This window comes from Schistocerca cancellata, chromosome 6, assembly GCF_023864275.1.
Source record: "Schistocerca cancellata isolate TAMUIC-IGC-003103 chromosome 6, iqSchCanc2.1, whole genome shotgun sequence".
In the NCBI taxonomy this organism is placed as follows: Eukaryota; Metazoa; Arthropoda; class Insecta; order Orthoptera; family Acrididae; genus Schistocerca; species Schistocerca cancellata.
In genome coordinates this window covers 16,942,292-16,967,250 of record NC_064631.1, presented here as the reverse complement: position 1 = coordinate 16,967,250, position 24,959 = coordinate 16,942,292, and the positions used below count along the sequence as shown (strand labels likewise).

Genomic DNA, 24,959 nt, shown 5'->3' with positions numbered 1-24,959 from the left:
TTTCGCCCAATTTCGTGCAATCTCACATAACGTAACAGTCATGTCGCGCACTTCAGTGACAACGAGGACGCATCAGCAGCGTTTGGGATGGGAAGTGTTTGATCACCCACCATACAGTGCAGACATTGCTCGCACCTCCGCATAAATGAACTGCTGGCTGTGAATACGGCATTTTGCTACAGACGAGGAGCTGCAGTCCAGCGTGGATGTGAGAAGCGCAGGACCCTGCCACGCCGTCAGGAAAAGGATGCTGGAAAAAGTCGCAGCGGCTACTGTGTAGCGAACTGCTGCAAATAAAACAGTTTTGATTCTCACTGTGGTTCCCATTTCGCGACGGATTGGTCTTATCTTTCCGAATAGGCTTCGGATTTTGCTTGTTAGAAAACTACTTCCCGTATCCAATACCCTCAACATTGCCTCTTTTAATAGAACCACGTTGCATGATAATCGTATAATCGTATTACTTATGTGGATGTCCTTATTATAATCTCTTTTCGAGGCATTATGCACCGCGATCAACTTCCCACCCGAGCTCTTTGCCGCCTCTGGGAGTTGGCAAGTTTAACTGTTTTTATTTCTTTTCTCTGAACTTGAATTCTCTCTCGAAATTCCTTCTTCGTTTCCTTTACTGCTAGCTCACTACGTAGATTGAATAACGTTGGAGCTAGGCTACAACCACGTCTTGCTCTCCTCTCGGCTACTGATTCTGTTTGATGTCCTTTGTCTACTGTAACTGCAGTTCGGTTTGTGTACGAGTTGTAAATAACCTTTCCCTTCAGATACATTACCTCTGCCAGGTTCAGAATTTTAAAGCATGTAGTGCAGTCAGTACTGCATACACCTATAAATGCTGTGTATACTGATCAGCTAGAACATTATGATCATCGACCTACTATCGATATAAATCTAACCGGGCGATAGCAGCGTCACACACACGGTGCACATAATACCAGCGAGCGTGCTGTCCGTGTTTAGAATGGGCTTGACCGTGTTTGACCGAGAGCAAATTGTGGCGGCCTCGAGGCTGGGCACGAGCATTAGCGGAACTGCACAACTTGTCGGGTATTGGAGGAGTGCTGTGGTGGGTGTGCTCGACACGTGACCAGACCGACGTGAAACCACGCCCAGACAAACGTAGGTTTCGGCGGCCACACCTCGTTACAGATGTTCGGCGTTGTGAACTGGGCAGACTGGTAAAAACAGGACAGGCGGCGGGCTGTGCCGGACTAAAATCAGGCTTTAATCGTGGGCAGAGTTAATGCCACAAGATCGGCAGCTGCGACTGGAATGAGTACGTGACCTTTGACACTGGACTGTGGCCCAGTGGCAAAGCGTTGCACGGCCTCACGAATCACGATGCATACCTCATCACGCTGATGGGCGGCCGCGAACCACCGTCTCCCAGGGAACACGTGTACTGCATGGCGGAGACAAGCTGGCGGCGGCTCCATCGTGCTCTGGGGAACATTCATTCACATTGGCATCCGGGGGTCCAGACACCGCGACAGCCAAGAAGTTTGCTAAACTGTTTGCAGACCACGTAACCCTTTCACGATGATTATGTTTCCAGACGGCAGAGGCATTTTTCAGTATGATAATGCACCATTCCAGAGGGCCAGTAGTACGATTGAGTGCTTCGAGGAACACAGTGGCGAGTTCCAATTCGTGTGCTGACCCCCCAACGCGCCAGATCTGAACCCGATCGGATGCATGTCGGATGTGAGTGAAGGTGGCCTTAGAGCTCATGGACACCATTCCTGAAATTTACAGGAATTAGGTGACTTTTGTTTGTAGATGTGGTGCAAACTCCCTCCAGTGATCTAGCAAAGCCCTGTTGCTTCCGTGCAACGACGAGTCGCCGTTGTCATCTGTGCCAAAGGTTGAGGTACCGTCTATTAGGCAGGTGGTTGTAATGTTCTTGCTGTGGCCTTCTCCACCAGACATCACGGCGCCTAGAGTATCAGCAACCAAACTGACAGCCTGCAGCCGCGGGTTGCCCGCCGCGCAGGCACACCGAAGCACTACACAACCGACAGGCAATATTGATGAACGGCCACAGCAACAATCACCACAACAACACCACAGCAAAGACACCAGCGGCCACCAGGGGCCACTACCGGTCCACATAAACATAAGGAAGAGGTCGCAGCAGATCCCGGAACTATTTTCACACATCAAACTACGTGATGGAAAATAGTTCCGAGGTACTCATCCGCCGAAGCGCTATAAAGGCCGGCGCTCGTCCACACATCGGCAGTTCATCAACCGCCAGCAGACGTGGATAGTTGCCGCCCCGGCAGCCTGGCTCGGATCTTCTCGCTGATCTCTGGATTAGGCTTGGTATATCCGAGAAGTCTCTGGCGGAGACTAGTAGGAAATTATTTCAGTTGTTTTCTTTCTTGTATGTAGTTGTAATTAGAAGACGGATGACTGTTTTGTGTTGGTGTTATACTTGGAAAATTTATTTTGGGTAACTGAACAGTCCAATAAATTGTTTCGGACTTTGATCGTAGTTTCTTCTGCTTACGCAGACATATCAGTTCTGGATGATCAGCGCAAACGTATCCGACGGAAGGAGCAGGTGAGTGGTTAAAAAGAGAGAGAGAGACTCGTCTGCGCATTCAGGGTGCTTTATTGGTGTCCAGCTGGGGTGGCCGTGCGCCGGCTACTCGTCCGGCGAGGCGAACTCGAGCTCTGCGGCGGAGCAGAGCGCCACCCCCTGCCCCGCCTCCAGGGCGAGGCGCGCGCGGTACAGCCCCAGCGGCGCCGAGTCGCCGGCCGCCGCGTGCACCGGCTCGTCCAGGTCCAGCCCCAGCACCGCGTACGTGCCCTGCAACATCAGCGCCGCGGAGGGTTAGCTGGGCCAGCAAACGAAGCGCCAGGTTACTGTGCGAAACCGTCCAACCTGCCTACTACAGGTATCCTCAACCAGTTGATGAGATTGCCACCTATGACCAGATTAATCCGACGTCTTCGAAAATTGCCCGCAGTCTACATCTACATCTACATAGATACTCCGCAATCCACCATGCGGTGCGTGGCGGAGGGTACCTCTTACCACAACTAGCATTTTCTCTCCCTGTTCCACTCCCAAACAGAACGAGGGAAAAATGTCTGCCTATATGCCTCTGTACGAGCCCTAATCTCTCTTATCTTATCTTTGTGGTCTTTAAATGTATGTTGGCGGCAGTAAAATTGTACTGCAGTCAGCCTCAAATGCTGGTTCTCTAAATTCCCTCAGTAGCGATTCACGAAAAGAACGCCTCCTTTCCTCTAGAGACTCCCACCCGAGTTGCTGAATCATTTCCGTAACACTCGCGTGATGATCAAACCTACCAGTAACAAATCTAGAAGCACGCCTCTGAGTTGCTTCTATGTCCTCCATCAATCCGACCTGATAGGGATCCCAAACGCTGGAGCAGTACTCAAGAATAGGTCGTATTAGTGTGTTATAAGCGGTCTCCTTTACAGATGAACCACATCTTCCCAAAATTCTACCAATGAACAGAAGACGACTGTCCGCCTTCCCCACAACTGCCATTACATGCTTGTCCCACTTCATATCGCTCTGCAGTGTTACGCCCAAATATTTAATCGACGTGACTGTGTCAAGTGCTACACTACTAATGGAGGATTCAAACATTACCGGATTGTTTTTCCTATTCATCTGCATTAATTTACATTTATCTATATTTAGAGTTAGCTGCTATTATTTACACCAATCACAAATTCTGTCCAAGTCATCTTTTATATTCGTACAGTCACTCAACGACGACACCTTCCCGTACACCACAGCATAATCAGCAAACAGCCGCACATTGCTGTCCACCCTATCCAAAACATCATTTATGCAGATAGAAAAGAACAGCGGACCCACCACACTCCCCTGGGGCACCTCCGATGAACACTTACCATCGAGGACATATTTGGGAAACAATCCCATATGCTCGTACCTTAGTTAGGAATCTGCAGTGGGGCACCGAATCAAACGCTTTCCGGAAGTCAGGGAATATAGCATCCGTCTGATACCCTTCATCCACGGTTCGCAAGATATCATGTGAAAAAAGGGCGAGTTGTGTTTCGCAGGAGTGACGGTTTCTAAAGCTGCGCTGATGCATGGACAGCAACTTCTCTGTCTCAAGGAAATTCATTATATTCGAACTGAGAATATGTTCGAGAATCCTGGAACAAACCGATGTTAAGGATATTGGTCTGTAAATTTGAGCATTCGTCCTGTTGGATTCTTCTCGGGTTATCGGCCGACTGGCGTCGTCTTGTCGCAACGTTTGGATGAGTTTCGTACCCCTCATCTTCTGGCGAAGTGTCGGGACGCTGTGTTCTGCATATCTATATAGCTGTTTGGCCGTCGTCTGCTCTGTAGGTCGGTCAATCACGTTCCTCGTCGGTGGTGGTGGGGGCCTGCCGCGCGGCCCGCCGTCGACACCCGGTGGCTGTCCAAGATTATGCAGAACACTTCGCCAGATGATGATGGGGACGAGACTCATCCAAACGTTGCGACAAGACAATTCCACCACTCGGCTGATAAATCGAGAACAATTCATCTGTGGAAAACGCCGAGAAAGACTGCAGCCGCGTCCCACAGTCTCGTCTACCGTAGCCCAGATGTGTACCTCAGGCCTCGTCTGTGTTGCCCCTGCTCCAACACGTCGTACCGCCGCTCCACCCTCCATATCCTATCTCAAGGGAACTTCGACAAATTCCCTATTCCTGACCCGGAAAATATTAGCCATCCTACCACTTACAGCCCTAGCTCTTTACACTGAGATGACAAAACTCGTGGGGTAGCGAAATCCGCTCATACAGATGGCTGGAGTATCTCGTAGACGAGGTATAAAAGGGGCAGTGCACTGCCGGAGCATTTATTTGTACTCAGGCTTCATGTGAATAGATTTCCGACGTGATTATGGCCACATGACGAGAATTAAAAGACTTAGAACGCGGAATGGTAGTTTGAGCAGGACGCATGGGACATTGCAGAGTGCCAAGAATGTGCCGAGAATACCACATTTAGGGTAATGCTTGTCACCACGGACAATGCTGTGGCTGACGACCTCCGCTTAGCAACCGAAAGTAGAGGCGTTCGTGTAGAGTTGGTTCAAAATGGTTCAAATGGCTCTGAGCACTATGGGACTTAACTTCTTAGGTCATCAGTCCCCTAGAACTTAGAACTAATTAAACCTAACTAACCTAAGGACATCACACACATCCATGCCCGAGGCAGGATTCGAACCTGCAACAGTAGCGGTCGCTCGGTTCCAGACTGTAGCGCCTAGAACCGCTCGGTCACCCCGGACGGCTGTGTAGAGTTGCAATCATTGCCAACAGACAAGCAACACTGCACGAAAGAACTGCAGAAACAAACGCAACCGTTACGACAGTATGACGGAATTTGGCGTTAATGGGCAACGGCAGCAGACGGGAATGTATTTGCTAACAGCACGACGCGACCACACTGATTGAACCACAGACGACTGGAAAACGGCCGCCTGGTCAGATGAGTCCTTATTTCAGTTGGTAAGAGGTCATGGTAGGGTTCGAATGTGGTATACATCCTACGAAGCTATGGAGGCAAGATACCAGGCACTATACAACCTGGTGGCGACTCCATAATGGCGTGGGCTGTGTTTATATGGGATGGACGGGAGGTTGGAGACTATTCGCAGCCATACAAGGACTTTAAGTTTCCAAATGACGATGGAATTTTTGTGGATGACAGTGCACTATGTCAATGGGTCACAATTCCTCGCAGCTGGTTTGAACAGCATTCTGGACATTTCTAGCGAATGATTTGGCCATAGCGATCTCCCTTCATATATCCCATCGAACATTTGACATAGGTGAGAGGTTTGTTCGTGCACAACATCGGGCACTTGCAAGTACTGTGGACGGCTATAGAGGCGGCACGCCTCAGTATTTCTGCAGGGAACTTCCAGCGAGTGGTTGAGTCGACGCCACGTCAAGTCGATGCACTACACTGGTGAAAGGGAGGTCTGACGTTGTATTGTGAGGTACGCCACGAATTTTGTTACCGCAGTGTATACTTGTATCAAGCCTCCATCGCACATCCATCTTTCTGCTCTGGCTTCCCAACATCATTCCAGACGTAGCCTACTGTGTTTGCTCCCCTGCTTCAGCGATCCTTCCATCCTACCGACGCAGCATCTGCTGGGAGCTGATCTCTACGCTGTCAGACATTTCACCATCGTCCTCGTCGTCGTCGTCGTCATCGTCGCATCGCCATTATCATCTCTTTAGCAACGCGCACAATGTGCGACACGATATTTTATAGTAAATAATGTAAAGGAAACATTTTTAATCTAACTTCAACCTATCAACTGAAAATTTTAAATGGCAGAATAATTCTAAAATTTAAGAAGGTTTTGGTCTGAAAATCCTCAGAATTCTCCTCCCACACCGAATACGTCTGACGGAGCTTTGACCCGTTGGCACCAGTACGACTCTTAACAGCGAGTACGAACGGTCGTTCACTGTTCATTTGTTTGTGCTGTTTCTAATTGTGTAAATGTAATGCACGAAGCTTCAATATTGAAATGGTGCATTAAGTGTTATGGCGGACAGACGAATGCTTGTCAGGAGTAACGGCGCGGCCGACGTCCAGTTGCGACTGACGGACTCAAATCAAGTTCTGATGGAAAACTTTAGCGGGGTAGTCTCCGCTTCACTATCGATGGACGCAGCTACTGCTTTCCCGAAATTTCAAGATCAGTTCTTTACGAAATTGTTAGTAGCGAATTGGGTTATAGAAAAGTGTGTACGAGGTGGATTTCTCAAAGTTCGATTGACAAACACAAAGTACAATGAACGGGAGCTCCACTCTTTTTCCTTACTCGGTACGAAATGATGGCGTGAAGTTTTTTTAGCTACATGCTGTTTACACTCGGTTTCCACATGAAAGTCCAGAAACAGAGCACCAGTCAATAGAATGACATCTTTCACGATCGCCAGTAAAGCAAATAAGATTAAATTCTGAGAGCCAAAAGGCATAACGAGCTGGACAGATCGCCGCACGCAGCGGCTGTGTGCTATGTCAACAGGAGAGACCGCGGGCGGGCTGCGTCCTTCACGACAAAAGGCGTGGACTGTTGTCCTGTGGTACTAAAATGGGAAAGCTTTGGAAAGTCCGCCTTATTCCTGTATTTCGTTCAGAATGATTACCGTCATATTTCAGAAACTGAAGGCGCTCTTTGGACGGAAACCACTGAGGACGTGACAGAGATTTGTAAGAGGAAGTTAGTGAATGGTTCAACTGCCTGGCAGCCACTCGGCACACGCAATGCATGGAAAGGTATGAGGGCTGCTCCCACAGATGCTTTAATTTGGACGGCATATCAGTAGAAAAATAGCTAAGATCTCAAAATATGCTGAAAAATAATTTTTCTTTCATGACGTTGAATAAAAATATGTCGAGAAAGACTTCCATTATTTTCAGAAAGATCACTACTAGTCGAGTATACTCGCAGATCTCGGACCTCGAGACGGAGACAGGAGTCCCGGCATGGGCCAACAGAGGTGTCCGGGTTCGCCTCGGTGCCACGGGCGGCGTGGCGGTCGCGTGAGCTGGTGGTTGGTAGGAAAAGGAAAACCAACCGGTTAACACCTATACCTCTACTTCAGTTCTCAATAACCGGTATTTTCCGGTGTTTATTTGGTCTCGGTTATAACAGTCTTTCTTATTTTTTTGTGATAACCAAGTAAAAGAAATATCAACCATAACAGCAGAGCTAAAATTTTTTCGTTTTTTAAAAAAAGGAATATTTTTAGTCGTAAAATTTGCATTGGTTTGAGGTATACACACGTTCTGAAGATAAACGTTGACTGTGGATATTGTATCACACACACAGTTCCTTTTCCTGAGATGTCACTAAATCCGCCCAAAGATGTAAACAACCATGTATGAGCAGCGCCTATTAGACGGAGGGGGTCTGACAGCTCATCAGTTCCAGTCATTCCACCAGGAAGGAGGTACACGGTTCGTCCGTAGTTCAACCATGCGTAGACGGTTAATACCGCGGTTCGATCGCTTCCGCATTGTTACTTTGTGCCAAGAACAGCTCTCATGAAGGGAAGTGTCTAGGCGTCTCGGAGTGAACCAAAGCGATGTTGTTCGGACATGAAGGAGATAGACAGGAACTGTCAATGACATGCCTCGCTCAAGCCGCCCAAAGGCAACTACTGCAGTGGATGACCGCTACCTACGGATTATGGTTCGTAGGAACCCTGACAGCAACGCCACCGTGTTGAATAATGCTTTTCGTGCAACCACAGGACGTCTTCTTACGACTCAAACTGTGCGCAATAGGCTCCATGATGCGCAACTTCACTCCCGACGTCCATGGCGAGGTCCATCTTTGCAACCACGACACCAGGCAGCGCGGTGCAGATGGGGCCAGCAACATGCCGAATGGACGGCTCAGGATTGGCATCACGTTCTCTCCACCGATGAGGGTCGCATGTGCCTTCAAGCTGACAATCGTCGGAGACGTGTTTGGAGGCAACCCGGTCACGCTGAACGTGTTAGACACACCGAACAGCGAGTGCAGCAAGGTGTAGCCTCCGTGCTGTTTTGGGGTGGCATCATGTGGGGCCGACGTACCCCGCTGGTGGTCATGGAAGGCGCCGTAAAGGCTGTACGATACGTGAATGCCATCCTCCGACCGATAGTGCAACCTTTTCGGCAGCATATTGTCGAGGCAGTCGTCTTCATGGACGACAATTCGCGTACCCATCGTGGACATCCTGTGAATGACTTCCTTCAGGATAACGACATCGCTCGACTAGAGTGGCCTCCATGTCCACCACACATGAAGCCTATCGAACATGCCTGGGATAGATTGAAAAGGGCTGTTTATGGACGACGTGACCCACCAACCACTCTGAGGGATCTGCGCCGAATCGCCGTTGAGGAATGGGACAATGTGGACCAACAGTGCCTGATGAACTTGTGGATAGTATGCCACGACTTTTTGGCTTTCTCACTCACTGATTTCGCCGTCGGCCTCGCGGTCCTTCGCCGTTTCTGAGAGGCCGTCTCATGGCACAGCGGCGACTGGGCAGTGGCTGCTGCGGTGAGGGTATCTTGAACAGCAGTGCCGCTTTCTCTTCTAACTCAATTATGGGGGACATGAGCGATGAGTACTAATTAATACGAAAACGCTCTGTACGGAGCTCTCTCATTTATAAATAACCTGAATTATCGCTTACGCCTGCGAGAGCTCAGCATTGTAAATAACATCGTTGGCTTGTTAGTGTTTCATGATTTGTAAGAAACTTCTGTATTCCGTGACAATGATTTTTTTCCCTGATATTGCACTGGAACACCAAAGGGCGTATTTTCAAAGGAGGTGTACCCCTATTGTTAAAAAAGGAACGACAGCCGCCATTGCTGCGAGGTATCAGCAAATATTAATTTTTGTCAGTATACGCCCTTGTAAGAAGCTGAATATATACTGTAATAGTTGAGCACCGAGAAGAACTTTTTTATGAAATAGTTATTGTTATCTCCAAAGGTAAAATTTTTCTCATTTCTGAAGTGAATGTTATACTCATCTTTCCTCTCGTAGTAATTACGACACAAAATGCAAGCAAGCGGAAGACTTAGGATTTTGAATGCTAGATAGTACTGTGCGATCCCTGTTTCATAAACTGTCTTTTGAAATGAACACATTGTCTTTTGTGAAAAGCGAATATTTGTCGAACTTGCTCTACCGTCACAGACTATCACAGTAGTTCAGAATCGTATCCGCCTGACTTGCTCTTCAATAACAACGTCAAGAATTTTTAAGAGCTACATTACGACGCAGATGTTAAAAAGCTGGACGCCGGCTGCTAAGAAGAACTTGAACCTTGGGTGCCCCCGATTGCGCTACAGAGACGCCGCGCCTTGCTGCAAAATTAATAATTTACTCTTTCTCAGCCAAGAAGACAGTAATTAAGATCCATAGCACTAAATATTTTATTTTTGATGAAAAAGTCAATTTCAATTTTCATATTCAAAAGCAACGCCAAAGTTATAATCAATTTTGCAGCGGAAAGTTTCGAGGCTGCCTGTCTATTTGCTCTTATCAGGAATACTTAATAATTTTTCTAGTGGCCAAGGAAGGGTCATTAGAGCTGAGAAGCGCACGTGGTTGTGCAGCCACCTCGGCGCCCCGATACACACTGCCGTGTACTCAGTGTGGCGAGGGAGCGGCGTGCACAGTAGAGGACCACCGTTTACGCCACGTTGATGAGCCACAACATTGTGGCCGCACCCCACCATGACGCCCGATGCCGCCAGGTGGCGTTGCGGGCACGTGACGCGGCAGCAAAAGTGTGTAAACGGAGCAGACACGGACGGGGGACGACCCTAGCAAAGATACGGGAAATCCATTGAGCCAAGCGGCCCTGACAAAGGGCAAATTATTATTATGCAGAGCCTTCGAACCAGTATCTCGAAAACGGCGAGGCTGGTCGGATGTTCACATGCTGTGAGCATCTACTGGAAAAGGTACAAGGACACCGAAAGTACCACTAGGCGCTAAATTGTTGGACGTCCACGGCTCTTCACAGAATGTGGGGTTCTGACGCTTGTCTGCTCTGTAAAGTAGGAGAGATTATGACCTGTGGCATCTCTGCTGAAAGAGCACAACGCTGGTGCACGCACAGGTGTTTCAGAACAGACCGTTCGTCACGGACGCAGCCTGGTGGGGGCAGTATTGCGTTACGGGGGACATCCTCCTGCGCTCGCAGGGGGCCTGTGGTAGAAATCAAAGACACGCCGACAGCTGCGGACCACCTCCATCCCTTCGTGCTCGATGTCTTCCCCGACGGCAATCCCATCTTTCAGCAATACGGTTGTCCGTGACTCGGAGCCAGACCCATGCTCAGTGGTTTGAAGGGCATTATAGCGTTGACGTCTCGGCGTTAAAATTCGCCTGATGTAAATCCTATGGAACCCATCTGGGTCGCTATCGGGTGCCATCAGCGCGTATGCAAATCAGCGGCCCGTTGTTTACGCGAATTACATGACCTGTGTGTTGATATCTAATGCCGCATACCTCTACAAACTTATTAATAAACTGTTGGATCTCTGATACGAACGATTACTGATGTATTTCATTCCAAAGATTGATGACGCGCTATTAAGCAGGCGGTCATAGCGTTCTGGCTCATCAGTCTATTATTAGGAGAAATGCTTATAAAACGTCTACATGCCATGAGAAATGACAGGTGGTTTCGTATATTTGACAGTTTATTTGGAATGTTTACCACTGTGTGTCTCTTTGCAAGTCACACCACATGAGTGATACGTATCCTTTGGCTAGTAGAGGCTGTGGCGCTATTTAGTTGCACTAGCTCGAGCGAGGGAGTCGGAAGCAGTGTTGTGTTATGGCACAGAGTCGGGCTTGGATGACGGACGTGCAACACACAGAATGATTTTTTTTTAGGTGCTCCATGATCTGTAATTGAGGATTAACGATAAAAGACGATCTGCGATGATTTTATAGAGACAACACGTTGGAAAAGATAATTGTTATTGAATTTATTTTACTGCAGGCTCTAGGCAGGTAATTATTACAGTCTAAAAATTCATTGTCTCTAACCATATCTACATGTTTGTATCCAGGGTGAATTATCAGTCACCTGTATACGATTTAGTTTCCTCCCACCATTGTTAGTTGAAAGGGTATCATTTAAAAGGGCGAAGAGTAATTTTACGAATTTAAATATTGTGTGTTACAGTAAATTTATGATGATGTGACATCTGAGAAAAATGGAATGATAATTGAATCAAGACCCTACGCTGTCGACAGGCGTTGATATACATCAACGGGGACAGTTGAAAATGTGTGCCCCGACCAGGACTCGACCCCGGGATCTCCTGCTTACATGGCAGACACTCTACCCATATTTTTTTGTTGTTGATCTCATTTTGTTCAATATTGTTTGTTGAATTTGTTCGTGGCGGACGTCCGATGACAGCCGTTCAGGTTGTTCCTTGATCCGTTCACTCAGTTTTTTATTATAGAGGGTGGCTACACCCTCTGACTGAACACGCTGAGCTACCGTGCCGGCATCCATCTGACCCACCGAGTGCACAGAGGATAGTGTGACCGCAGGGACTTATCCCTTGCACGCTCCCCGTGAGACCCACATTCCCAACTTAATGTCCACACAGTACAGTCGTAGTGCCCCTGCCCATTACCCTCATTACCCGCGGCAGACAATCTTACCAAGTCCCATAAGAGCTCGGGCAATGCATGTGCATCCAGCTCAGAAGAAGAAGGTCAATGGCCGGTTAGCCTTAACTATATGAAGATGGTATCTGTTCTTTCAGACATGTCCGAAAGAACAGATACCATCTTCATATAATCTCATAAAAAGTTACTCTTCATGCTAGATGGAATTTCATTACAAGGATTCAGCATAATTGCAGAATACTTTCCTCTTATCATTTATAAATACTTCGTGAAGCTTACCGTCACACATTTGTGAAAGTAGATTCGACAGAAGCTGCAGTGTCACGCCTTGCACTACTGCATCGACAGTGAACTGTATTTTCAGAAGAAGAACAAAAGTTTAATTCAGGAAAGCAACGTAGTAAAATAAGATAAGGCAGTTTTCCGCGCATATGATTTATTCTAGGAACGTGCAGTTCAGAACCTCACATTCTTGCAGTGTACACGTAGAGCAGAGCCGAGGCAGGTGCTGCGAGATAAGAAACAATTGTAGGGCCTAAACAAACCTGAGATGAAATCAGCAACGGTTATACTAGAAAATAAATCTCTAGAATGTGACTTGTCACAGTACTCTTAGTTAATGAACATTTAATTCTCGTTTGTACGACAAACATGCAAAGTAATGTTAAACTTGACAGGGAGGATCATTCCCAAATTTATGCCGACTAATGTAACCTCTTTTCTTTTAAATTCTGATTCTGTGCGTCATAGCTCTTTAAACATGTAAAAGGTGTTAAGGAATATAACAAAAAATGGAAGAGACTATTGTTAAACGGAAGGAAGAAACTAGTAAAGAGGTTGTAAAGATTAAAGAAACTAATAAACCACCGGACGAGAACATTACTAGGAGGCTTGAAGTGAGTAATAAAAATTTCAGAGATGAACTTTTGAATAATTTTAGAGAATTATCCATTCAGATTAGGAAAGAGATGTGTGAGGATTTGAAGTTTGACATAAATAGAGCCCAGGCTTGAATATATGTTAAAAGTTCGCAACTGCAATAAAAAACTGATGATAGTCAAAAAGTCCCTTTTCTCGATTCGGAAGAATTACAATCGTTGCTCTGTCCATTAACCAGCATCATAAACAAGAAGTTATGAATACTCTTGAATAGCTTTTTCATATCGGAAAGAAAATCAGTGAGGTGGGTCATGCCAATAGGCGAGACAATTTTCAATTTATAAATTCTGATGAGCAAGGAAACACGTAGCAGGTGAGAGACCGAGAGAGGTGGCGCAGTGGTCAGCACACTGGACTCGCATTCGGGAGGACGACGGTTCAACCCCGCGTCCGGCTATCCTGATTTAGGTTCTCCGTGATTTCCCTAAATCGCTCCAGGCAAATGACGGGATGGTTCCTTTGGAAGGGCACGGCCGACTTCCTTCCCCGTCCTTCCCTAATCCGATGAGACCGATGACCTCACTGTCTGGTCTCCTTTCCCAAAAACAACAACAACAACAACAACAACAACAGGTGAGAGAGTTCATCCGCCATCGTGACTGTTTTCAGACACAAGAGAGATGGTAAGCAACTTGTAGTGCGAGGAAAAATACATACTCACACAATAATTATGGTTTTGATTACAAACATTTTCTCAGTATTAGCAAATTTAAAATTTTCCGGAATGTTGGTAACGATATTCACTCAATGGAGTGGCTCCGTTCCACCTGTATGACCTTTTGGTCAGAAATTAGAATTTATGTGCAATTATCACGAGGGAGAACCAGCCGCAAGAATACATGCGTAAACTCGAGAATGTCAAACTTGCGAACATTTTTGTCACGCATTCTTGTCAGCTTACTGGTCAGAGACAATACAGGACAGCGTAACTACAGCGTTATTATGCTCAACACATAACTCACGAGGTGTGGTCTCTCAGACCGCCAGAAAATTTTCGAACTCGTTCTCCAAGGTCATTTCCTGCAGAATGCTTCTATATCCTCCCCACCTTCCTTAAAACAACAGCCCTCCGATGTTTTGTTGTAGTTTGTATTATTGTCTTCTTTTTTTTGTTGTTGTCGCGTCTTACTGAGACATGTTCGAGTCTTCTAGACTGTGCCTCGTGAACTAAATACCCGTTTTCTTCAGTATGGTACAAAATGTGTTCGCAGGAATGCGTCAATTTCAACGACTCTGAGTGTAGGGGAATTGTTTGTCGTTGGATGGAGGAAGATATCAGAAACAGACGAAAAAGACACAGTTTTTCAGAAGGCAGGGATCACAGTTCTACTAGCAGAGGATCATACAAAGAATGAACTTCGTGACAGTTGTGATGGTAACATTTTCACTTCTCCAATAAAACACGTCACATGTTACTTTAAATTAAATGCGTTCTGTGTGTTGACAAAGAAAAGTGTAGATCCCAGCACTGAATGCCAATTTTGCAGACTTTGTATCTAAGCAGCGAAATTTTGATGTACAAGCTTAAACTCTGGAATCTACTTTTATATGAAAATATACCCTGAAAATTTACTTGACACAGAGATACTATAACTTTTCAGAATGTGAAATTGAGATCTCAAACAGTTCGCTTATGTGTACTATATAAAAAGATGCACAAAAATAAGAGATTTTGTGTGATAAAATGTAAAATACTGCAGGATTTATTTAGTGCAGTTAAATCAACAAGAAGGATTTAAACAACACTTTGGAGTTGTAAAAATAAATCTTGTGCAACTTAAATTTACAATTTCAAATGCTTTGCTGTTTAAATCTCGGTTTAAATGTAGGTATACATATCATAAAAGTTACTTAATGAGTCAAGAGTTAAGAACTTGAAAAAGACTGACTTCTCAAGTTCTGCGTGCTTTTTCGAGTACATGTTGCGTAAGAATGAGTTTTTCACAAATAGCTACAGTCCCTCCAAACTAATACGAATTTTTCTGACGCAATATTACCAGTTCGATTCAGACACACAGTTTTGGCGGGTCATTGCACGAACAGCGTGGAAGCATTTAAAGGTTTATTGTGAAAGCTTGAATTCTATAACGATGAACAGCCACCTCGTTCATCAACAGTTATGTTAATCTCAGACAAAATTACTGCCCATAGAGTGATAAGCCTCACCACTGGAATTCGAGAGGTCAGTTTAACAGTAATTAGGAAGATAGGAGGCATTCAGTGGGGCACCATTTGTTCCGAGCAAACAATTGGAATCCCAGGGGTAGCTTTCACAATTGCGGTTCCCGAGGCAGAAATATTGAACGCGGCTTGTGGAATCGAAGAAGATACGAAAACGAAAATCATTTCATCCGTAATAATTATGACTAAAGATCTAATCGAAACTGGAGAGATCAAAGAAGTTTAGTACAAATCGGAATGCGAAGGTTACTGAGATCACAGACCCACTTATTAATCCGATCGAGGCGATGCGTCACAACAGTGACGTGTAATGTAGCCGGCAACCGACATGTTCGCCTACACAGCAAACAGTTCATTCATGAAAGTAAATATAGTCCATTTAGAGGTGAATGACAATACGTAGAACACTTCAGCTCACCCTATCTCTGTTAAAAACATCGTTACCTGCGTTTTAGATTCAGCGAGTCCCATTTATGGTATTAGTGATAGTGTATTCAGTAAATGTGAGAAAGTAGCTGTCTGTCTGAAATTATCACTGGAACGGAGAAAGGTAATTACAAGAAAGAGGACTGATGTGAGGAACCGAACTCTGCTGATTTTGCGTGTAAAGAACATTCTTTAATATTCCCACTACTTACTAAAGAAATAATTTTGGGTGTTGATTTCTTGTGTGAACATAAAGCGATTTCAAACTTCAGTAGAGGCAAAACTGTAAATTAATGGTATCTTAATAAATTTGAAGTTTGAGGATTGGATTTCTTGGTTAAAGTATCTTTCTCCACTCAAATCACAAACTTTGAGTAAGTCCTTCTGTATTAAGAAGAGTAATGTAGAGGCATCTTATTATGAAAGTGAAGAGTATGCTAACACGTAAAAAGTTATATGAGATAAATTAGACAAATTTGACGGTTCTTCTGAGACAGACAAACAAGACCTTTTTAAAATTCTACATTCATACTGCGATAATTTCACTAATAGACCAGAATAACGTAAGAGATCTCTACCATGTGTCTAACATAGAACCGTTCATTGAATGACTCAAAGCGTAATTGTATACAAATGTAAGAATAAAATTTTTACCTTGGAATCAATAAGTGATGTTCTTACTGAGGAAGACCATAGTATCTAGGGATATGCGTTAACCTCGTCATCTCAGAGTGGCACTTGCAACCAAAAATTTACTCGTCATCAGTTAATTGCTGGATGTATTCCAAGCTGTGTTTTCCTCTACAGTTTTTACCCTATACAGCTCCCTCTAGTAACGTGGACGTCTTAACAGAGTCCTACCACCCTGTCCCTCCTTCTTGTCATTGTTTCCCATATGTTCCTTGCCTGCCGATTCTGCGGAGAGCATCCTCATTCCTTACCGTATCAGTCCACCTAATTTTCAACATTCGGCTGTAGCACCATATCTCAAACGCTTCGATTCTCTTCTGTTCGGGGTCTCACACAGTCCATGTTTCACTGCCATACAATGCTGTGCTCCAAACGAACATTCTTAGAAATTTCTTTCTCAAATTAAGGCCTATGTTTGATACTAGTTGATTCCGCTTATCCAGGAGTGCCGTTTTTGAAGTGCTAGTTTGTTTTTGATGTCCTCCTCGTTCCGCCCATCGCTGGTTATTTTGCTGCCTAGGTAGTAGAATTCCTTAACTTGATCTACTTCGTGACCATCAATACTGATTTTAAGTCCCTCGCTGTTCTCAGTTCTGCTACTTCTCATTACACTCGTCTTTCTTCAATTTACTCTGTAGTCATTGGACTGTTCATTCCATTCAGCACATCCTATAATTATGCTTCACTGAGTATAGCAATGTCATCAGCGAATCATCTCATTCATATGTTTTCACCTTGAATTTTACTTCTACTCTTGAACCTGTCTTTTATTTCCGCAATTGATTATTCGATGTAGGGATTGAACAGTGAAGGCGAAAGACTACGAGTACATCCCTGTTTACATCTTCTTCAATCCGAGCTCTTCGTTCTTGGTCGTCCACTCTTATTATTCCCTCTTGGCTCTTGTCCATTTTGTATATTACTTGTCTCTCTCCCTATAGCTTACCATTACTTTCCTCAGAATTTCGAACTTCTTGCACCATTTGACATTGTCGAAAGCGTTCTCCAAGTAGACAGATCGTATGAACGTGTCTTGATTGTTTTGGTCTTGCCTGCATTATCAACTGCAACGTCAGGACTGTCTCTCCGGTGCCTTTACCTTTCTTAAAGTCAAACTGATAGTCATCTAAGAAATCCTCAATTGTCTTTTCCATTCTTCTGTACATTAGTCTTGTCGGCATCTTGGATACATGAACTGTTAAGCTGATTGTGCGATAGTTGTCGCACTTTCAGCTCTTGCTGTCTTCGGTGTTGTGTGATTAATATTATTCCGAAAGTCAGTTGGTATATCGCCAGGCTAATGCATTCTACACACCATCGTGAATAATCGTTTTGTTGCAACTTCCCCCAATGATTTTAGAAATTCTGACGGAATGGTATGTCTCTTCTACGTTATTAGATATAAAGTTATCCAATGCTCTTTCAAATTCTGATTGTAATAGAGGATGCCCTAGCTCTTCTAAACCGACTTCTGCTTCTTCTTCTTCTATCACGTCAGACAAATCTTCCCACCCATAAAGGTTCTCAATATACTCTTTCCAACTATCTGCTCTCTGCTCTGTATTTAACAGTGGAACTCTCATTCCTCTCTTAATGTTACCACCCTTGTTCTTAATTTCATGGATGGGTGTTTTGACTTTTTTACATCCTGAGTCAGCCCTTCTGACAGTCATTTCTTTATCGATTTCTTCACATTTTTCATGCAGCCATTGCGTGTTAGCTTCCGGCAATTCATATTGATTTCATTCATCAGCGACTTTTATTTCTGCATTCCTGAATTTCCCTTAACATTTTTGTACTTCCTTCTCTCATCGTTCAGCTGAACTGTTTCTTTTGTTTCCCATGGTTTCTTCGCAGATTCGTTCTAGCTTCTGTGACTGTTTTCAGCTATTCTTTAAGGTGCTATCTATATAGCCTTAGAGGACTTCAAGTGTGTCACTTCATTCCTCAGTACCTCTGTATCCCAGTTCCTTGGATACTGATTCTTCATGACTATTCTCTTAAACTTCTGTTTACTCTTCATCACTAATAAACTGTGATCTGAGTCGATAACTGCTCCTGGGTACGCCCTACCATCCAGTATCTGATTTCGAAATTTCTGTCTGAGAAACTGAGAATGATGTAATATAACTGAAGTCTTGCAGTATCTTCCCACTTTGTCCAAGTATATCTTCTTCCCTCCCCCCTCCCCCATGAACCATAGACCTTGCCGTTGGTTGGGAGGCTTGCGTGCCGCAGCGATACAGATAACCGTACCGTAGGTGTAACCACAACGGAGGGGTATCTGTCGAGAGGCCAGAGAAACGTGTGGTTCCTGAAGAGGGGCAGCAGCCTTTTCAGTAGTTGCAGGGGCAACAGTCTGGATGATTGACTGATCTGGCCTTGTAACACTAACCAAAATGGCCTTGCTGTGCTGGTACTGTGAACGGCTGAAAGCAAGGGGAAACTACAGCCGTAATTTTTCCCAAGGGCATACAGCTTTAGTGTATGAGAGTAGCATGGAGAGCTGCATCAAACCAGTCTCAGGACTGAAGAGCACAACAACAACAACATCTCCTCCTCTTGTGATTCTTGAACATGGTATTTGCTGTTACTAGATGGAATTTATTGAGGAACTGGATTAGTCATTCTTCTCTGTCATTTCTAGTACCAAGCCCGTATTCTCCCATAACCCTTTCTCGTACTCCTTCACCTACAACTGTATTACAGTCCCCCTAAGTATTGCACTTTCACCTCGCTTTACGTGATAAATTACGATTTCTGTATCGTCATATAATTTCTCTAGCGCTTCATCTTCTGCTTGCGACGTCGGCATGTGTACCTGAACTATCGTTGTAGGATTTGTTTGCTGTCAGTTCTGATGAGAACAACCCTGTCACTTAACTGTTGACAGTAACTCACTCTCTACCCTACCTTCCTATTCATAACGACTCCTACTCCCCTTACACCATTTTCTGCTGCTGTTGATGTTACTCTATACTCATGCGACCAGAAATGCTCGTCTCATTCCAATTCACTTTACTGTCCCCCACTATATCTAGATTGAGCCTTAGCTGTCCCTTTTCCAATTTTCTAGCTTACCTGCCACTTTCAAACGTCTGATATTCCATGTGACGACTTGTAGAACGTTTTCATTTCTACGGTTATTCAATCTTGACATTTTCAATTGCAGGCCACATGTCTGGTGGATATACATTGTCTGCTTTTAATGCAGAGGTTTCCATTGACTTCTGCATCCTCATGCCGTTGATCACTGCTGCGGCTTCCGCCTTTAGGGGCAGTTTCACACCCCAAGGCCAAGAGACTGCCCTGAGCCTCTGTTCGTAAGGGCAGACGTCATATGACACCTGTTCTGGTATCAGATGGAACAGAGACGCCATTACATACGAGATGATTTTGGACAGTATTGCTTAAAATTGTGCAGCCAAGTTTTCTCCAGTTTATGTTATTGAATAATAATTTGGTTCTAAAAGATGAATTAACGTTATCTTATCATTTGACACAAACTCTGTCAGCGAGGTCATTTAGAAGCAGACAGCATCGCTGCATATCAAAGACTACAGCTATTGTGCCAATATTTATACTATTCAGAATTGGCAATGTGCCTTTCCAGTTAATTCAGGCAACTGTCAAAAAGGGCGTGACATCAGTGCAATGATAGGAAGCATAATATTTCTTGGCTGCATTTTTATATTTGGAAACAGACCGTAAAATGGATTGTTGTGTTCAATTAGTACAGTTTACAGGCACCACAGTGCCTTCAACACAATGAAGAGTAATTCATTACTTCTTCACTATTGCAATCACAGCAATCAGCTCAGTTAAACTCTTGCAGTAATAGTTTCATGAAAAGTACTTTCAGTAAAAGTACAGACTGTTCTCGTGCCTTCAGCACATTACAAACCAAGTAGTATTGCAAACTTTATTGACATTACAACGTTTATCAATACTTCCTGCAATATTATTCTACATTATTCTGTGTATTAGAAGTTTTATGTTTTGGCGTTAACATGACTGTTGAGTTGCAAAATTTATTTGTGTGTGAAAGCTGTTGAGGTTTCTCCCAATGTTCAGTCATCTCAAGGTGACTATTCAAGCTTTAATTCACCATCAGTCCGCATTATAGTCCATTACATAACTACCATTTACAAGTTACCGTTCGATAGCTGAGTGTTGGTAATAATACTTTTCAACCATTACACGCATATGCCTCTACCCTCGAGTCTGGTGCTACACGCTCAAGTTTAATAGCACGGGCATCGCAAGATGCTCCATGCCCTGTAACTGAGGATTAAGGATAAACCATGATTTGAAATGATCTTTAAGAGACTGTTTAGTGTACTATTTAGTTTCCTCCAACCACTGTTAATAGAAAGTATTTCACTTACAAGTGAAAGGAGTGCGAAAAAAGTAATTTTTATGATGCTACGAAAATGTTGAGAGAAAGTTATTGTTCATGCTAGTTGGAGTTTCTCTTCAGTCTCATTAAAAGGAGTCATTATAGGTGCAGAATACTTTCCTTTTGTGATTTATAAATATTTCTTGAAACTTATCCCCACAAATTTAGTGAAAGATAAATTCGTGTGTACAGTGAGTTGTTCAGGGAAAGAAACACTCATTTAGATCATTGCACACTTCAAAACGACGGCGCGAGGACAAAAGTAAATGCGACTGACATAGGTAATTGTTTTAAAGTGTATGTTGTACCATAAAAAGCCGGTTTCAAAACCACTGTCCAAGTGGAACGAAATAACAGTTGTTTTCAGTTTTCAGACAGAGATTCTGGGAGAGCACTGACGCAGCATATCTCAGCACCTTGGTCGCCAGATTCACTTTGGATTTTACTCCGAGTGCGCGAAATTGTGACAGATCGTCTGTTCCTGCAGCAGATTAGAATTTCATAGTATAGCACCTGAGGTAAGTGCAGAGTCATCTATAGCTCATTTCGCTTCGAATAAGCTCTTAGTAACAAATGAGATCTAGTGACAGCGATTCTCCGGTCCACTGTACCTCTATTACCTAAATTACTCTTAGCCACAGCAGAGTAACAAAGGCTATAATCGCCGTCTCACTTGGCTCTATACAGAAACACAAGTACAAAACGTGAGAAGGAAATTCACATCCCTCCACCCACAAAGCGTTGCCCCGACGCACGCGGGTTGTAGAGCTGCCAGACGGCTACGGTCGCACGCAGCGGACTTACGGCCGGCACGGCGCACTGCTCCTCCAGCGTGAGGTTGGTGGCGGCCAGGATGCGCCGGATGACGCCCTCCTGGCACCAGTTGCGGATCCGGTATTGCACCGCGTTCTCCCGCCAGCCCGCATCGCCGCGGATGCTGCAGTTGATGGTGCCCTGCAACAGCGCGCCGGCGGTGGCTGCAGAAGATGGACGAGCGAGCGAGTAGCGCCACTGCGTGTGACCGCACGACGCCACCTGCACACCGCCCTGCAGCACGCTGTGAGTGTCAGTAGTGTTCTATGCAGCTGTGAGTCCACTGTGTTGGAGTTAAGTACATCCGAATGGCAAATATCTGTTGCTCGTATGGTGGGTCCTTCCGTAACGAGATAGAACAAGTGTTTGCTGTTCCAAGACTCACTGTATCGAAGCTTTATATTGCAAGTACAGCCCTTGATGCAATATTTGTGGTCCCAGATCACGAGGCTCCTGTTCACGCAGCACTAGTTTTGAGAGCACGAGGATGAACTGTGCCGCCAGAGTCACCAGATCTAAATATTACTGAGGCTCTGTGGTCTAGTTTGGAGAGAATGGCGCGTGACCAATATCCACCCCCATCATCAATACCTGGACTTCCCAAAATATTGCAGGATGAAAGGTATAACTTTCATTTAAAAACCACATAGGCCCTGTATTTATCTATTCCGATACGTCTGGAAGCTTTTTTGAACGCCAGTGGCTTCCCGCATCGTATTAAAGATGGTAATGTGTCGTGTCTTTGGTGTTTCCCTTCAGGTCTTAGAAAGAGAGTGTGTGCCCGGGAAAGTCGAGGACAGGTACATCGACGAAGCACTTTGCTGTAGTCCAAGTCGTGTGAAAGGACAGGGAAGGAGATTTAAATGTAGTCAATAGTCGGCACTGCAAAACGTGCAGGACAAATTACACCATCGAAGACCTTAATGCACGAGAATTGTAAATGATACTTTTATCCAGTATTTAATGCCAAATGGGTGATAATGATTATGATGATGGTTAGCGGAGGTGGGGGTGTTGTTGGTGAAGGTGATGGTTGTGTGGGACGTATCTGAGCAAGGGCAGACTTATTGTATCATGAATACATTACAGTTACTGACACTGTTGACAGTACCCAGGAAAATGACCAGGATTTAATTACGGATATTCACATCCACCTATTACACAAACGACTACTACTGCTTGTGCTGAAATATCTTTCGGCACATTTGTCCTATCGTCAGCGGGCGATATTATTCAAGTCTGTAAATTGTAACCTACGTTTCAAATAGTATTTATTGGAACTTGCAAGTTATTCATTTAAAAAATGTGCGTTTTTCCGTGCGTATTTCTGGAGCAGATGGCCATGCAGATGACGACGGAAACCAAGAGATAGACAGTAAATAACTGCGAAATACTTTCACCTAGCAAAATTGTGTTTAAAGATAAAGAGATTTGCTAAGTGGTCAACCAACCTCACTAAAATATCTTTTCGTTGCAGACGTCAAACTATACAATATTGTCAAGGATGTCCTACATAACCTAACATTATACAGAATAAGGTAGTAATTGTAATAGGCAAAAAAATATTTCCTCGCCTAATTTTCGCTGCAGTTAGTACTGCTTACAACGTGGTTTATATAATACAGACCTGAATAACAACACCCACTGATAATGACACAAATGTGCTGGGGCGAGTTTGTTTACACAATAGGCGAACCTGAAATTCCATAATCTTGCTTGCAAACACATCTGATATTTAGACTCCGAAAACCAAACTTTCACGATTTCCAGGACTCCTGTATCATCATGCTACAAGAGCTACAGAATTTTTTTACAACTCAGGGAACGTCATACCATACTGCTTTCTGAAAGTCAGATATCATATGAGGTTTGTAATTCTTCTAACGGGCTGTTGTAGACATGTCAGCCTGATATTGTGTGAGGTTGTGTTATCCTAGTCATTTGTCTTTTACGTAAATTTTAGAATTCGCCTTCTTTGTCACATTTCCGCTTATTTAGACGTTATAACAATCATCAGACGTTAGAAAGGGCAACGGCACAAGAGTACGTGTAGGTGCAAAGAAATTCATTTTTTTAGTATGTAATGAAGTCTACAAAAAGGCAATTCGAGGTCTACTTCTTACACGAAATGAAGAAATTTTGCTTCCTTGAAAGTAAAATTGCTCATTAACCACGTAGCTATTATGATATATGAAACAGTGTAGCAGAGTCGAAGAGGGCATTTGTCTTCTCACACAGCACAGGATGTTAGAAGTATAAGTCCAGATACTGTGATCATTGGCACTTTTATATACCCCCACTTCAGCGTGTTAGTTGCTCCTCCTTTTGTCTAACAATCTTGACGTCGCGTAATTCACTACCTGATGTTTCCTGACCTGTCGTAACTGCGCCACTAGGTGGCCTACACGTGTCAGTATCGACTAGGCGTTTTGCGTCCACACGTCCATGCTGCAACACCTGACCCCTTTCCCAGGGAAAAATAGGCGTTAATGGCTTGCTCTTGCCACATTTACTTGCAGGTACTAACCAACCTAAAAACATACTAATCCTAATAGCTATAATGACATATGAGAAATGACATAACTGCCCTCAGTCGCCAACACCCTACGTCGCTGCGCTAGCCACAACTGAACTTTTCTTTTATTTCCGTCATTGCTTTTACGATGTACAGATTGGACAGTAGAGGCGAAAGACTACATCCCTGTCTTACACCCTTTTTAATCCGAACATTTCGTTCTTGATCGTCCACTCTTATTATTTCCTCTTGGCACTTGTACATATTGTACATTACCCGTCTCTCCCTACAGCTTAGCCTTATTTTTCTCAGAATTTCGAACATCTTGCACCATATTACATTGTCGAACGCTTTTAGAGATCAACAAATCCTATGAAAGTGTTCTGATTTTTCTTTAGTCTTGCTTCCATTATTAACCGCAACTCATCTCTGGTGCCTTTACCTTTCCTAAAGCACAACCGATCGTCATCTAACACACTCTCAATTTTCTGTTTCAATTCTTCTTTACGTTATTCTTCTACGCAACTTGGATGCATGAGCTGTTAAGCTGACTGTACGATAGTTCTTGCCCTTGTGATCTGTTGCTGTCTTCGGAATTCTATGGATGATATTTTTCCGAGAGTCAGATGATATATTGCCGGACTCATACATTCCGCACGCCAACGTGAGTAGTCGTTTTGTTGCCACTTCCCTTAAGGATTTTAGGAATTCTGATGGAGTGTTATCTATCCATTCTGTCTTATTTCATCGTAAGTCCTTTAAAGCTCTCTTAAAT

At 44.3% G+C, this 24,959-nt stretch overlaps 1 protein-coding gene across 1 annotated transcript in view; it reads right to left on the bottom strand.

Annotated features, from left to right (window-relative positions):
- Positions 1–2,451: 2,451 nt before the first annotated feature.
- The window catches only part of LOC126191574 (uncharacterized), a 48,633-nt gene continuing 26,125 nt past the window's right edge, over positions 2,452–24,959 (bottom strand). The window contains exons 3-4 of the mRNA XM_049932502.1: positions 21,661–21,810; positions 2,452–2,830 (exon numbers count right to left, since the gene is read on the bottom strand). Of these exons, the coding sequence (XP_049788459.1) occupies positions 2,666–2,830; positions 21,661–21,810 (315 nt within the window). The 3' untranslated portion in view covers positions 2,452–2,665. The remainder of the gene's footprint in view (positions 2,831–21,660; positions 21,811–24,959) is intronic.